The sequence below is a fragment of the Chrysochloris asiatica genome, unplaced genomic scaffold (assembly GCF_000296735.1).
Source record: "Chrysochloris asiatica unplaced genomic scaffold, ChrAsi1.0 scaffold00078, whole genome shotgun sequence".
NCBI lineage: Eukaryota > Metazoa > Chordata > Mammalia > Afrosoricida > Chrysochloridae > Chrysochloris > Chrysochloris asiatica.
In genome coordinates, this window is record NW_006408596.1 from 1635640 (window position 1) to 1647525 (window position 11886).

General features: G+C 47.0%; 1 protein-coding gene across 1 annotated transcript; it reads right to left on the bottom strand.

Moving 5' to 3' along the window:
- Positions 1 to 1855: 1855 nt before the first annotated feature.
- On the bottom strand, positions 1856 to 11103 carry LOC102836198 (chromosome unknown open reading frame, human C12orf65). The gene is made up of 3 exons (XM_006865480.1): positions 10962 to 11103; positions 5501 to 5811; positions 1856 to 2074 (listed from the first exon to the last, which is right to left on the bottom strand). Exons 1-3 carry the CDS (start codon positions 11101 to 11103, stop codon positions 1856 to 1858), a joined length of 672 nt encoding a protein of 223 aa, XP_006865542.1.
- Positions 11104 to 11886: the final 783 nt, after the last annotated feature.

The following is an 11886-nucleotide window of genomic DNA, read 5'->3' on the forward strand; positions in this document are numbered from 1 at the left end:
TCTCAGTTCTCTAGTGCCGCTCTGACACCACCGCAAGGAGATGGCTCTTAACAACCCAATGTGTTCTCATAGCTCAGTCTGCTACCAGTCTGAATTCAGGGGGCTGGCTCTAGGGAAATGCTTTCCCTCTCAGCTCCAAGGGAAGGTTTTTGTCTCTCCTTTCAATATGTGGCCTGGCATCCCTGGGGGGATCTCCAAGCGTCTTGGGGTTAAATTTACTCAGGTTTAGAAGGTTCTGAAGTGCAGGGACCCCCAGGATGTATTCCTCTCCCAGCCCCTTTCTCGGTGGCAGCCAGATCCCTCTCCTTTGATCTCTTGTAAGATACAGGTGACAAAGGCCACACCCCAGGGAAGCTCCCCTCATGTCACATCAGGGCTGTGACCCAAGGTGATCCCTTAACAGCTGAATGACTAATCACATCTTGGGGGGGATGACTTGTTAAGTTGGTTGCAACTCATGGTGACCCTGTAGTGTTTCCAAGGAACGGCTGGTGGGTTTCAACTGCTGACCTTGAGGTTAGCAGTCCAGTGCTTATCCTAAAGTGTCACATCAGGACATCATTACATAACTGCCAAACCACCAGCAAAGGTGACAAGATTTTTTGGAGTACAGTTCAATTCACAATAGGTATTTATTTGTAACACATTGGTAAATCCAGCCGATTCCTGGTATCAAGCACATTTGCAAACAAAGTAGGTTTCAGGACCTCATCCCTTATAAATCTATTTTCAAATCAACATCCAGGGAATGATGTATGCATTCCTTCATCAGAGAGGTTACTTGGCAACATAGCCTCTATTAGCTAATGGAGTAAATTGAAAAGTAACTTACTAACTTTTAAACCTTTCACCACCTTGTTTTCTTATCCTGTTGACTCTAAGCTAACACACATGGTATGTAGGCCAGGGGCCACCAAGCAATGATAAACTGTCACTAAACACTTTTCAAGTTTGATGCAGGTCTACAGTTGTCTACAAAAATGAACCTGAGCTGTCCTTCCCAAAATTATTTGTATTTCTAATCTTTTAGAATAAAACAAGTAGACCTGGTGGTAAAATGGTTAAGTGCTCGGTGCTAACTGGAAGGTTGGTGGTTCAAACCCACCTAGTGACTTTGCAGTAGAGACCTAGCGATCTGCTCCCTTCAGACTTTTGTTAGGCGCCACTGAAGCGGTTTCACTTTATAGTGATCCATGTACAGCAGAATGAAACGGTGCCTGGTTCTGCGCCTTCCCGTGTTTGAGCCCATTGCTGCCACTGTCAGTCTATCGTGTGAAGGGTCTTCCTCTTTCGTTCGCCCTCTACTTTATCAAACATGATTACCTTTCTCTAGGGGCTGGTCCCTCCTGGTAACATCCAAAGTATACGAGACAGTATCTCGCCATTCATCCATCTTGGGATCATTCTGACTGTGTTTCCTGAAACTCTAGAGTATAGCCTTGGAAGTCTCCTGTGCTACACGGGTTGCTAAGAGTCAACACTGACTCGACGGCACCTAACAGGAGTAATATAAAAAAAACAGATACACACATTCACAGATACTTGTCTCCTCTATAAAAGTGTTTAAGGTGAACACCTTTCCGACCACCTCTCTGGTTGAGAGAGCACTTTGCCAGTTAACCCCAGAGGCCCCTCTTATGTGCCAAATCCAAGGTCACCCCCTGCAAAAGTAACAGTAATCGCTTGTGTTTACAGTTTTATTCCCGGGACGAACAGTCCTACTTACTAGTGTAGTGTTTTGAAAACAATATCTTTTAAGTGTGTCTGAAATATTTCCTCAGAAGCTTTATCCTGATGCTGGCGATGGAGGGAGAGCCTGGATGGAGTGGATTTCCCTTTGACTCTGGAGTCCTTCTCACTGGACGGTTTTACTTGTTTCCCATCGTTCTTTAAGGAGCTTCTTTTTCTCCAGGGTTTCCTTCGCTCTTTTTTTCCTCTCTTGCTTTTTCCTCTCTGCCTCTCGTTTTTCTTTATAAACCAGACTGTTTTCCCCATTGTAGAAAATGTCCACTTTCTCCTGCAGTATTTTCCGTGCTAGTTTTCGGTTTTGATCAGTGGATCTTGTCTGATGACACTGTAAGAAAGGGTTTTTTATAAAGTAAAAACCATGTGTGTTGGGAGGTAAAGGAGTCTTAGAAACCCTCCTTAGATTCGACCTTTTTTCTTAAATCAACAGGCCCAGAGGCAAAGCTCCTTATTGATGGGCCCCTCAGTCTGTGACAAAACCAAGTACAGACCCTTTCCTGCCTTTTCTGCTACCTGGTCCTGTCCCCAAAACTGTATTATGTGGCTTTCATGGCTGTTTTATAATTAATAGTAGTATCCTTGTTTGCTTAGAAGCAGTCATCCCCACACCAAAAAGTCAACCCTGTTCTCCTGGAGTCGATTCTGACTCCCGGTGATCTCACATGTTACAGAGTAGAACGACTCTTAGGGTTTGCTTGCCTGTTGTCTTTATGGAAGGAGATAGCCAGGTTTTTCTTCTGTGGTGCCGCTGGGTGAGATAGGACCAACAACTCCTTTAGGTTAGTAGACGGTTACACGTTTGGTGGGTAATCGCAAGGTCAGCAATTCAAATCCACCAGTTGCTTCACAGGAGAAAGGAGGCTTTCTGCTCCCGTAAAGATTTGAAGCCTCGGAAACCCTCTATAGTGCTGCTAAGAGACAGAAGTGACTCCAAGACACCACCACTCAGTCAAGCACAAACTGGTGGTGCCAATAAGGGGACATTAGAAGCAATGACGTTGAGCCATCAAATCGGTTCCAACTCACAGTGATTCTGTATAGGGTTTCCAAGGAGTGGCTGATGGGTTTGAACTGCCAACTTGTGGTTAGCAGTCCAGTGCTTATCCTGCAGTGCCACACCAGGACTTCAGATAATTTAAAACTCCCAAATACTTCTGAAAACATTGAGTGACAGATCTAGTTTGTATTCAGGGCACAAGTGCTCTGCATGTACCATTTATAAGGCCAATATTCTGCCGGACAGAAGAGAGCGGGACAGAGTTAGCCGGAACATTCTTCAGGGAACACCTGAATCATTATGGACTCGGGCCTTGCAGCTATCAGAGAGATTGAGAAAAGACGTCTCTTGCTAACAGAAGCTCTGTGAAATTAGGATGGGAGAATAGTCCTAAAAGCTAATTTGGAGTTAGGTTCTATAAAATGGGTTAAGTGACAAATGAACCATGTCAGGTTCAGAATTTTATTTTAGCATGTGAGTAAGAATTTTTTCTTCTCATTTTTATTTCTCCTCCCTTCCCAGAGGAAAGGAAAAGTGATTGAGGTTTTATTTGATATGCTCTTGGCAGGAAAAGAAGAAAACGAATGAATGAAATTAAACAGCTGTACAAGGGGACTCCAGAAAGTTCATGGAAAAATGGAACTGAAAGATACTGGAATTTTTCCACAAATGTGTTGAAGCCCCCTTGTACAGCTGTTAAGAAGATGAACTTAGGGCTTGGCTGGGTCAAGTCCTGTAGCTGTGTGACCTTGGGCAAGTTGCTGGACTTTTCTATGCCTAAGATTCCTCATCTGTACCATGGGGATAGGAATGGATAATGAAGTTGGAGGATTGAGAGTTAACACATGGGAAGGTGTTTTGAACTGTGCCCATCTCATGTTTCCATATGTCCCATTACTTTTAGTGTTGTTGTTGGGGACATTTATTGATTTGGACTCACAGTGACCCCATGTGACAGAGGAGCACGGATCCATGGAGTTTTCTAGGCTGTCGTCTTTATGGGAAAACATTGCCAGGTTTTTTTCTTCCTCAAGAGCTCCTGGATAGGTTTGAACCATCATCTTTCTTGGCAGCTGAGTGCTTACCCATGTGCCACTAGTACTCGTTACTAGTACCACTGCTGCTGTTGAGTGGCTTCGAGTCGGTTCCAAATCACAACAACCCTGTATAGGATTTCCAAAGAGCAGCTGATGGGTTTGAACCGCCAACCTCGTGGTTAGCAGCAATGCAGTGCTTATCCTATAGCATCCCACCAGGACCCCATTAGTGTCTCTCGAGTACAAAAAGTCTGTCTTTTTCTGATTGCCCCTTCAGGAGCAGAGCTGTTTTTAGGTGCAACAGAGTGGACCAGCAGTTCCACTGCCTGGGCTTGTCGCATAGACACCAGGGCCAAGGCGCAGGCACAATGCCAATCTTCAGACGTGCAGAACTGCCTGGATGCTGGTACTCTGCGGATCAGAGATTTGTTTTTCTATAAAGAAGGCTGCTCTAGGCAGCTGTCATTGGCATTTAAAAGAGGGGACAGACGAGAAGGACGTGACCATCCATAAGGTGATCAGCTGGTCAGTGGGCTGAGAGCGCCCCCTGCAGCCAGCGGGGCCTGGAGTGGCTTGGCAGAAGCGAGCTGTGGGGGGGCGTCTGCCTTTCTCACCCACTGCTTTCCTGAGTTCAAGGAGGCCAGTAGGACTCTGGCTCTGCAGCACTTGAGGCCTGTCAGGAGGTTGTACCTGAGGGGGCTTACCAGAACCAACCAAACCCACTGCCGCCATGTGGATTCTCTACATAGGGTTTTGGATACTATAAATCTTTATGGGACCAGTTTAATCTGCCTCCCTCAGAGTGACTGGCAGGTTTGAACTGCTGACCTTGTGGTTAGCAAGCAGCTGGGTGCCTTATCTACATCACCTCCTGGTAAAGGCTGGAGGAGGGGCTCGGCGCCTGGGATGAGCTCTACAGTGCCCTCTACTGCCTAGAACAGGCTAGTACAGGGTGGTCTCAAGCAGAGTGAGTAGTTGACTTGGCCACCAGCCCTCACCCAGCAATTCCCGCTAATGTGTGGTGGTGGTATTGAGTTGGGGGCCTTTGCTGAGTTGATTTGGACTCTTCTTAGTAACAGCATGCGACACAGTGAAAACAGCTCCGTGTGTTTTTTTCTGGACAGTAATCTTTACAGATTCATTCTGGGTATCTCTGAACTGCTGACCTTTCTGTTAGCAGCCAGGGCTTAGCTGTTATGCCACGAGGGCTCCTTTCTAAGACGTTTACACATGTTAGTAACTGACTTAGTCCTCACAAAGCCTCTGTGAAGCAGGTACCTTTAATCCAATTAAAAAAAAATTTATTAAAAAAAATTTTTTTTATTGTAAACTGAGTGATAGTTTACATGGGAGAACAATGGCTTTGTATCATCCTTTCATTGCAGTGATTAGCCTCCTCCGTGCATCATCACTCAACAGTATTTACTTCCATTCCTTGTTTTTTGTTGTTGTTGAGGGTGGGGTTTGGGGAGACGTCCACAAAAACACTTAGGAATATGTAATAAACAACCAAAGGGCACATTCTACATGCCTGCCTCCTGGCCACCAGCATTCAATCCCTCTTTCTATGAGTCCCATTAATCCAGTTTTACACAAGGGAAAACTGAAGCCCAGAGAGGTTAAGTACCTTGTCACAAAGCTCAGTCTGGCTCCAGAATCTACACATAGAAGTATCTGGACGGGACCCCCTCCTTTCCCCGACCATCTTCCTCTCCCCTACCTTTACAACGATGCCAGAGGGGATGTGCTTCAGCACCACACAGTTGCTTGTTTTGTTGGTTGCTTGGCCCCCTGGACCGTGTCCTTTCACAAACTGCTCCTCAAGTTCACTCTCAGCCAGTGAGAGCAGAGCATGGCCGTCCTTCCTGCCTGCTGTCTGGACCGGAGTAACAGCTATTCCTCGGAACAGCGAGAACGTCAGCGTGTACCACAGCCTGAGGCCCAGTGGCGCCATGTGTGTTTTGGTCAGCCATGTGGGGAGACGAAATAAAGTCGAGACCCCCATAGGGGAAGTGGGTCTGCATTCGGGACCTGGGTCAGAGGAACGAGATAGACAGTGTGGAAGTCAGATGTGGTTGTTCTCAAGAGGACAGACAGACACTGCAGGTCCTGAGACAAGGTTTTTATCAAGTGAATCATGAGGATGGCTCAGCTGTGACCTAAGGGATTCAGTCAATGTACGCAGGCATCTCATACAGCGGACACGACGCTCTGCAATCCTGCTTTGTCTACTGGGTTCTTGAAGCAAAACACAAACACATGCCCAGTACTGTTAGTTCCGACTCCCAGTGACGCTGTTGGACAGAGGGGGAACTGCCCACAGGGTTTCCTGGCCTGTAAATCTTGATGAGTCTTGGTGGCACATTGGTTAAGTGCACAGCTGCTAACTGGGTGGTCTGAACTCATCACCAGCTCTATGGGAGAAAGAGGCCGTCTTGTTCTGTAAAATTAACAGCCCAGTGCCTAACCACCTCACCAACAAGATTAATCTGTGAACATTAACCGTTAACCATCAAGGTGATTCTGACTCTCAGTGACCCTATAGGACACAGTAGAACTGGCCCATAGTGTTTCCCAGGCTGTAAATCTTTAAAGCAGTCTTGTTGAGACAGTGGTTAAGTGCTCAGCTGTAGGACAGAGTAGAACTGGTGGGTTCAAACCAGCTACTCTAAGGGAGAAAAATGAAGTCTGCTTCCGTACAGACTATAGTCTTGGAAACCCTACAGGGTCGCTGGGAGTCAGAATCAACTTGATGGCAATGGTTCATCTTCAGAGTCTTGGTAGTGCAGTGGTTAAGTGCTTGGCTACTAGCAGAAAGGTTGCGGTTCGAACCCACTCATCACTGCAAGGGAGAACTATGAGGCAGTCAGTGTCTGTAAAGATTCTGGTCTGCCCGGTAGGGCCACTATGGGTCTGGGTTGGGTTGGGTCATCTCTACAGAAGCAGATTGCCCGGTCTTTTCTCCTGTGGAGCTGCTGACCTTTTGGTTAGCAGTGGAGTGCTGAAACACTGGGGAACAGACTAAAAATATCTATAAAGTCCCCCAGAGGTGCTGTTTTCTCAGGAAGGAGAGGTTTTTAGCGTGAAATTCAAATGTACAGAGCTGCAATTTGATAAAGAAATATTAAAGAGTACATCAAGCAAGCATTAGGATCTGGGTCAAGTGACGTTACTACGTTTGAGAACCTTTGAAACCAAAATGTAAAGATTCCATGCGTACAAATCTATTTTATAGTTGCGTTTACTTCAACAGTCTGAGCTGGTCAATCTCCCTATCAATCAATGTCAGGACTGTTGTTTTTCAGTGTTTCCAGTTTCACGGATTTGAATAGGAACATCTGTTCCTTGGACATACTGCCAATATGTGATCCAATGGGTTAGATGGTTAGGACTCTCTTAGCAATTTCTCTGAAATGTTTTTGTATTAAATGGTTAAAAATACTATGCAAAGTGCAGGGTAAGAATGGGTTAGACTCTTTTCTGGAGCGTGTGGTCCTGTTGGAGAGAGGAAAACCGAAAGAGAAAGTGTTATTGAACAGTAACGACTGACAAGTACTCGGGATATAGCAGATGGCTAAAACTGTCAGCTGGCGAATGAGTAGAATAAGTAAGGTACTGAGAATACAGTTAGTCCCAGTCAAACCCACTGTCACTGAGTCCATTCAGATTCAAAGTAACCCTCTATAAGGTTTCTGAGACTAAATCTCTACAGTAACAGCCAGCCACATCGTCTCCTATGAAGTGGCTGGTGTGTTTGAACTGCCAACTTTTTCAGTGAGTAGCCCCTCAGGCTGAGCTTTTCACAAGGGAAACAGTAAGATGTAAAGCTGATAGATAGTCAGATCTACATACTTCCCAGGTGACCAAGGCCTGGGCCTGTTGTCTCTCTTGTAAAATGGGTGAATAAGGCTTTCTGTTTCCATCTGACACAAAGCTACTAGAAAGGAGGAGTAAGTGTTCAGGAAAGGGCTGGGGATTGATTTTCAGCCCAGTCTCAGTCCCCCAGGTGCATCTGGAGAACTATCCATGTGACAACTGCCTCACGCTCCTTAATTAAGGATTATGCCAGCAAGGAAAGCGGACTCGTCACCTTTCTCTCCGTACAGTGGTTTCCGATGAGGCCCCACAGTTGCGTCTATCATTTGAAACCTTGTCGATTCTACTCAAGGCAGTGGGTCTCTGACCCAGGTAAGGAACTGGAGTGTATCTGAATTCACTTCTCAGGTAACTTCACCTCCACTCAAGGAGGTCACCATGCGTGCACTCAGGTGTGAGTGCTAACACCTCCGGAGCCCACCAGATCTGCAGCCAACCAAGCAAGCAAGCACTGCCACTGAGTTGATTTATCGACTCCGAGAACTGCCCATGGGGTTTCCGAAGATAATAACTTTTAAAAAGCAGATATAACTTGGGAGCAGTTAGTGGGTTCAAACCACTGGCCTTAAGGTTAGTAGCCTGGTGCTTAACCAGCTGCACCATTAGGGCAGGTAAGTCAGATCTTCAGCACTGCTTCCTTGTCAATGTGTGGGTTTTCTTTTGCTTCCAGGGTCTGAGTCTAGCTTTGCAGTCAGTACAGCTGCTAAAGGGATGATCCCAGTCAGCTTTAGTATGACAATACAGTATTCTTCATCTCTGTTTCTATGGGAAGGAAAGGGAATACTTTTTGAGCCTGAAGCGAACACTGTTTTTCTATTCCATGGCTGGCAGGGCAGTCTTTAAACCATCCCTTTGCTTTAAAGAGGGCGTTCCCTGTGTGTGAGTCCCAGGGGGTGATGGTGAAGGTACTGCTGGTCAGGTACCCCGTGGCTGAGAAGGAATAGATTTTGAAATAGAGTGTGAAAATGCCTGGTGCTTTAAAAATTGGTTTTGTTTAGCAATTTGAAAAATCGTGGAAGTCTTCAGAAAGGCGAAACACCAGCACTTTGTCTTAAACTCTCTCCAACAAAGAGTCAGCTCCTCTCTCAGTGACTAAGGGGATGAAACGAAGTCCATGCCCAAAATGTGCCCCTCCTTGTTTCTGCTTTCAATCCACAGAACAGAATTCCTTTGTGTACCAGCCAGCCAGCTCCTGGTCCCTGGGTAGGGCTCATTATACAACAGGAGCCCAGAGCCTCTCTCGGGGTTTGTCTTCCGTTAGTTAGCGTGTCTGCCCAGGCAGGACAGCAGCCACAAAGAAAGGGAGCAAGACTGAGGCAAGGCGAGACCCCCAGACAAAGGACGGGGGAGCAGAGTGTTTTCATCAGCAGCTTTGTCACTAGCCCATTGTGCTTCCAGTCTGTCTCTTTCTGTCCTACTTTGGAGCTGACAGACACGCTGGAAGGTCTCCCACCCAACTGGAGTTCTTGAAGGTCCCCGGTGCTCAGTGACCGGCTGCTTTGTCTATCAGCTAATTGCAACAGCCAATCAGACGATTCTAGACGATTCCAGTATCTCCTGGAGTGTTGGCCCTACTCCAATGACTGCTAAAAATGACAAACACACCCATGGTCCCACTTCCCTAAAGCTCAGAGGAGGATACTGATTGGATTTCAGGTTTTGTGAGACCCACAGAGCCACCCAAAGTCTTTGGGGAACAATAAAGGCAGCTCAAATTATAGCTCATCCTGACATTAAAAGAGAGCAAGGAAAATGGGAGAAAGGAGCGCTGGGAAGGGGAAGCCAGGAGTCAGGATGGCCTGGCCCCAATTCTGTTCTGGGAGTGTGGGCTCCTACTGCCCTGCCCTGGCGTCCCCTCAGCTCCACTTGTCCTTTGTTTGGGGTGGGGGTGGGGGGAAGACTTCCGTACCAAACAGCCAACCCAAGTTTGTTTAGGCTAATGCTGCTCTCATCGTCTGAGTCTCTTTCAACTTGGTTACATTTGAGATAGAAGGTCTGAGACCTTTTTATAAAAGGGAATGTTAATTTGTTCAACATATTATTTTAAACACCTACTATTCTGTGCCTGGAGTCCTGGTGTGACGCTGTGAGTTAATGCGCCAGACTGCAAAGCCATTTGAACTACAAGCTCAGTGGTTCAAGCTCACCAATCACTCCTTGGAAACGCTATGCAGGGTCGCTATGGGTCGGAACCGACTCGACAGCACTTAACAACTACAACATTATGTGCCAAGGAGCTCTGGAAGCGTAGTGGTTACGAATCAGTAACCCAGGGTTTTGTACCAGTATGCCCCCAAATCACCCGGAGTGCGTGTTATACTCTTCTGTGTTTCTCCTGGGTGCTTGGATCTCGCCAGCAGCTATTCCCTCCTCGAGTCGAGTCGTGCTGTGGGGACGGCGTGTCCAGCGCTACCCCACAGCCCGGGGACGGGAGCACACCAAGTGGCAGGTTTCAACGTGAGGTATGGAGGCCCACTGCCGCAACAGCTCTGATGCTCTGGAGAGAGGTAATGGGGTGCTCATGCCTTTCTTTGGGTGGCTTTGCAGTGGGGAAAGGGGACTTTTGAATTGATTTTCAGGAGAGCTTAAGCTTTTAGTCTCAGGATTCAACTTCTCGAAGCATCTGTCTAAAAATCCCTGTTAAAGATTTGTATATAGGAAGAGTACCAATTTCTCTTTAACTACAATGTGAATATGTATCACCCTTGCAGAATCTTAATTTTAAGGAACAGACATGGAGATGAACTGAAATGGGATTCTGGAAGAAGAGATTGCTGAACACCACAGCACCCAACCTCACACGTTCAAATCTTAATGTACACACGAGGCTCCTGGGGAGTTCGTTCAACAGTGGGTCTGCAGCTCCGGATGGGGTCTGAGAGTCTGCATTTGGAAACATAGATGAGGCTGTGGCTGCTGGCCTGTGGACCACACTCTGGGTGGAAGAGCTAAGGACTCTGTATGCTACTGCTAGACTGTCTGACCGACACACTGGATGATGACGGTAAAGACAGAGATCAAAAAGGGTTAAAGGAATGCAGTGGGAGGGGAAGGACATCATGTAGAGGGGAGAAAAACTCAGTGAACATTGATTTGTGCTCCCAGAAATGGGGACGTCTGAAAACAAGCATCGTATTGTCCAGTAGAAACATGATGCAAGCCACTTGTGGAAGTCTAAATCATCTAGTACACAGACTCTTCACTTTATCAACCATCTCGTCACCTGACGTTCCACATTTGTGGCAGTAGTACAAATCTACTCTCTGGCTAGTTTATACAGCAACAAAGCAGTGGCTAGGATGTACGGCCGCAGAGCATCTTCTCCTTCAAGGAGGGTCTCCGGGCAGCAGCCTTGGAGAAGGTGGGCCACGCTGTCCTGTGCCTTCCATTCCTGCTGCTGTCAGGTGGGGGTGGGGATGGGGGGAGGCTGACCTCCTCCATGGCCATGACCTCTGCATGGCCATGCGGGCAGCACTAAATAAACCAGCTGGTGCCTACTCTGGGTTCCCCGCTCCTGTGCAGTTTGAGGCCCTGCAGCTTACCTCAAAACTGCTGAGGGGTGGGAGGGGAGGAAAGAAAGGCACTGGGCAGGTGTTTGGAGGAACTGCTTGTGAGCTTCTCGCCATCTCAAAGAGAGTTCAACAAGGCCTGAAGCCTCTGTTTCAGTGGGGCCAGGTGGGCAGCCAAGGTCTCAGTACCCTTGAAGGAAGCCCATGATCATGAAGGGCTTGTAGGGGTGGGAGTGGAGCCCTGGAGGTGGCTCTGCGAGGGAAGCTCGGACGTACCACAGGAGGAAGGTGAAATGACACAGCCCGGTTTTATTCGCCTTTGTCTCCTCCAAGCATCCATCCACAGAAGAAGAATCCATAAATGGACACGTCACAGTGATGAACACACCAGTACATTATAGCTGTTTTATTTCTAAGATCATATTTTCTAAATAAAAGATATCAGACAAATGGGTTGTCTGAAAACACAAAAGAAAAAAATCCTCCATTTTTGTATAACACTGATTTTTGCTGGAGAAGGATATCATGTTTGGTAAGGTGGAGGGTCAGAGAAAAAGAGGAAGACCCCCAGCGAGATGGACTAGCAAAGTGGCAGCATCAGTGGACTCAAGAGTGACAACAATTGTGAGGTTGGCCCAGAACCGGGCAGTGTTTTGTTCTGTTGTACATAGGGTCGCTATGAGTCAGTACCGACTCGATGGCACCTAAAAACAACCTGGTC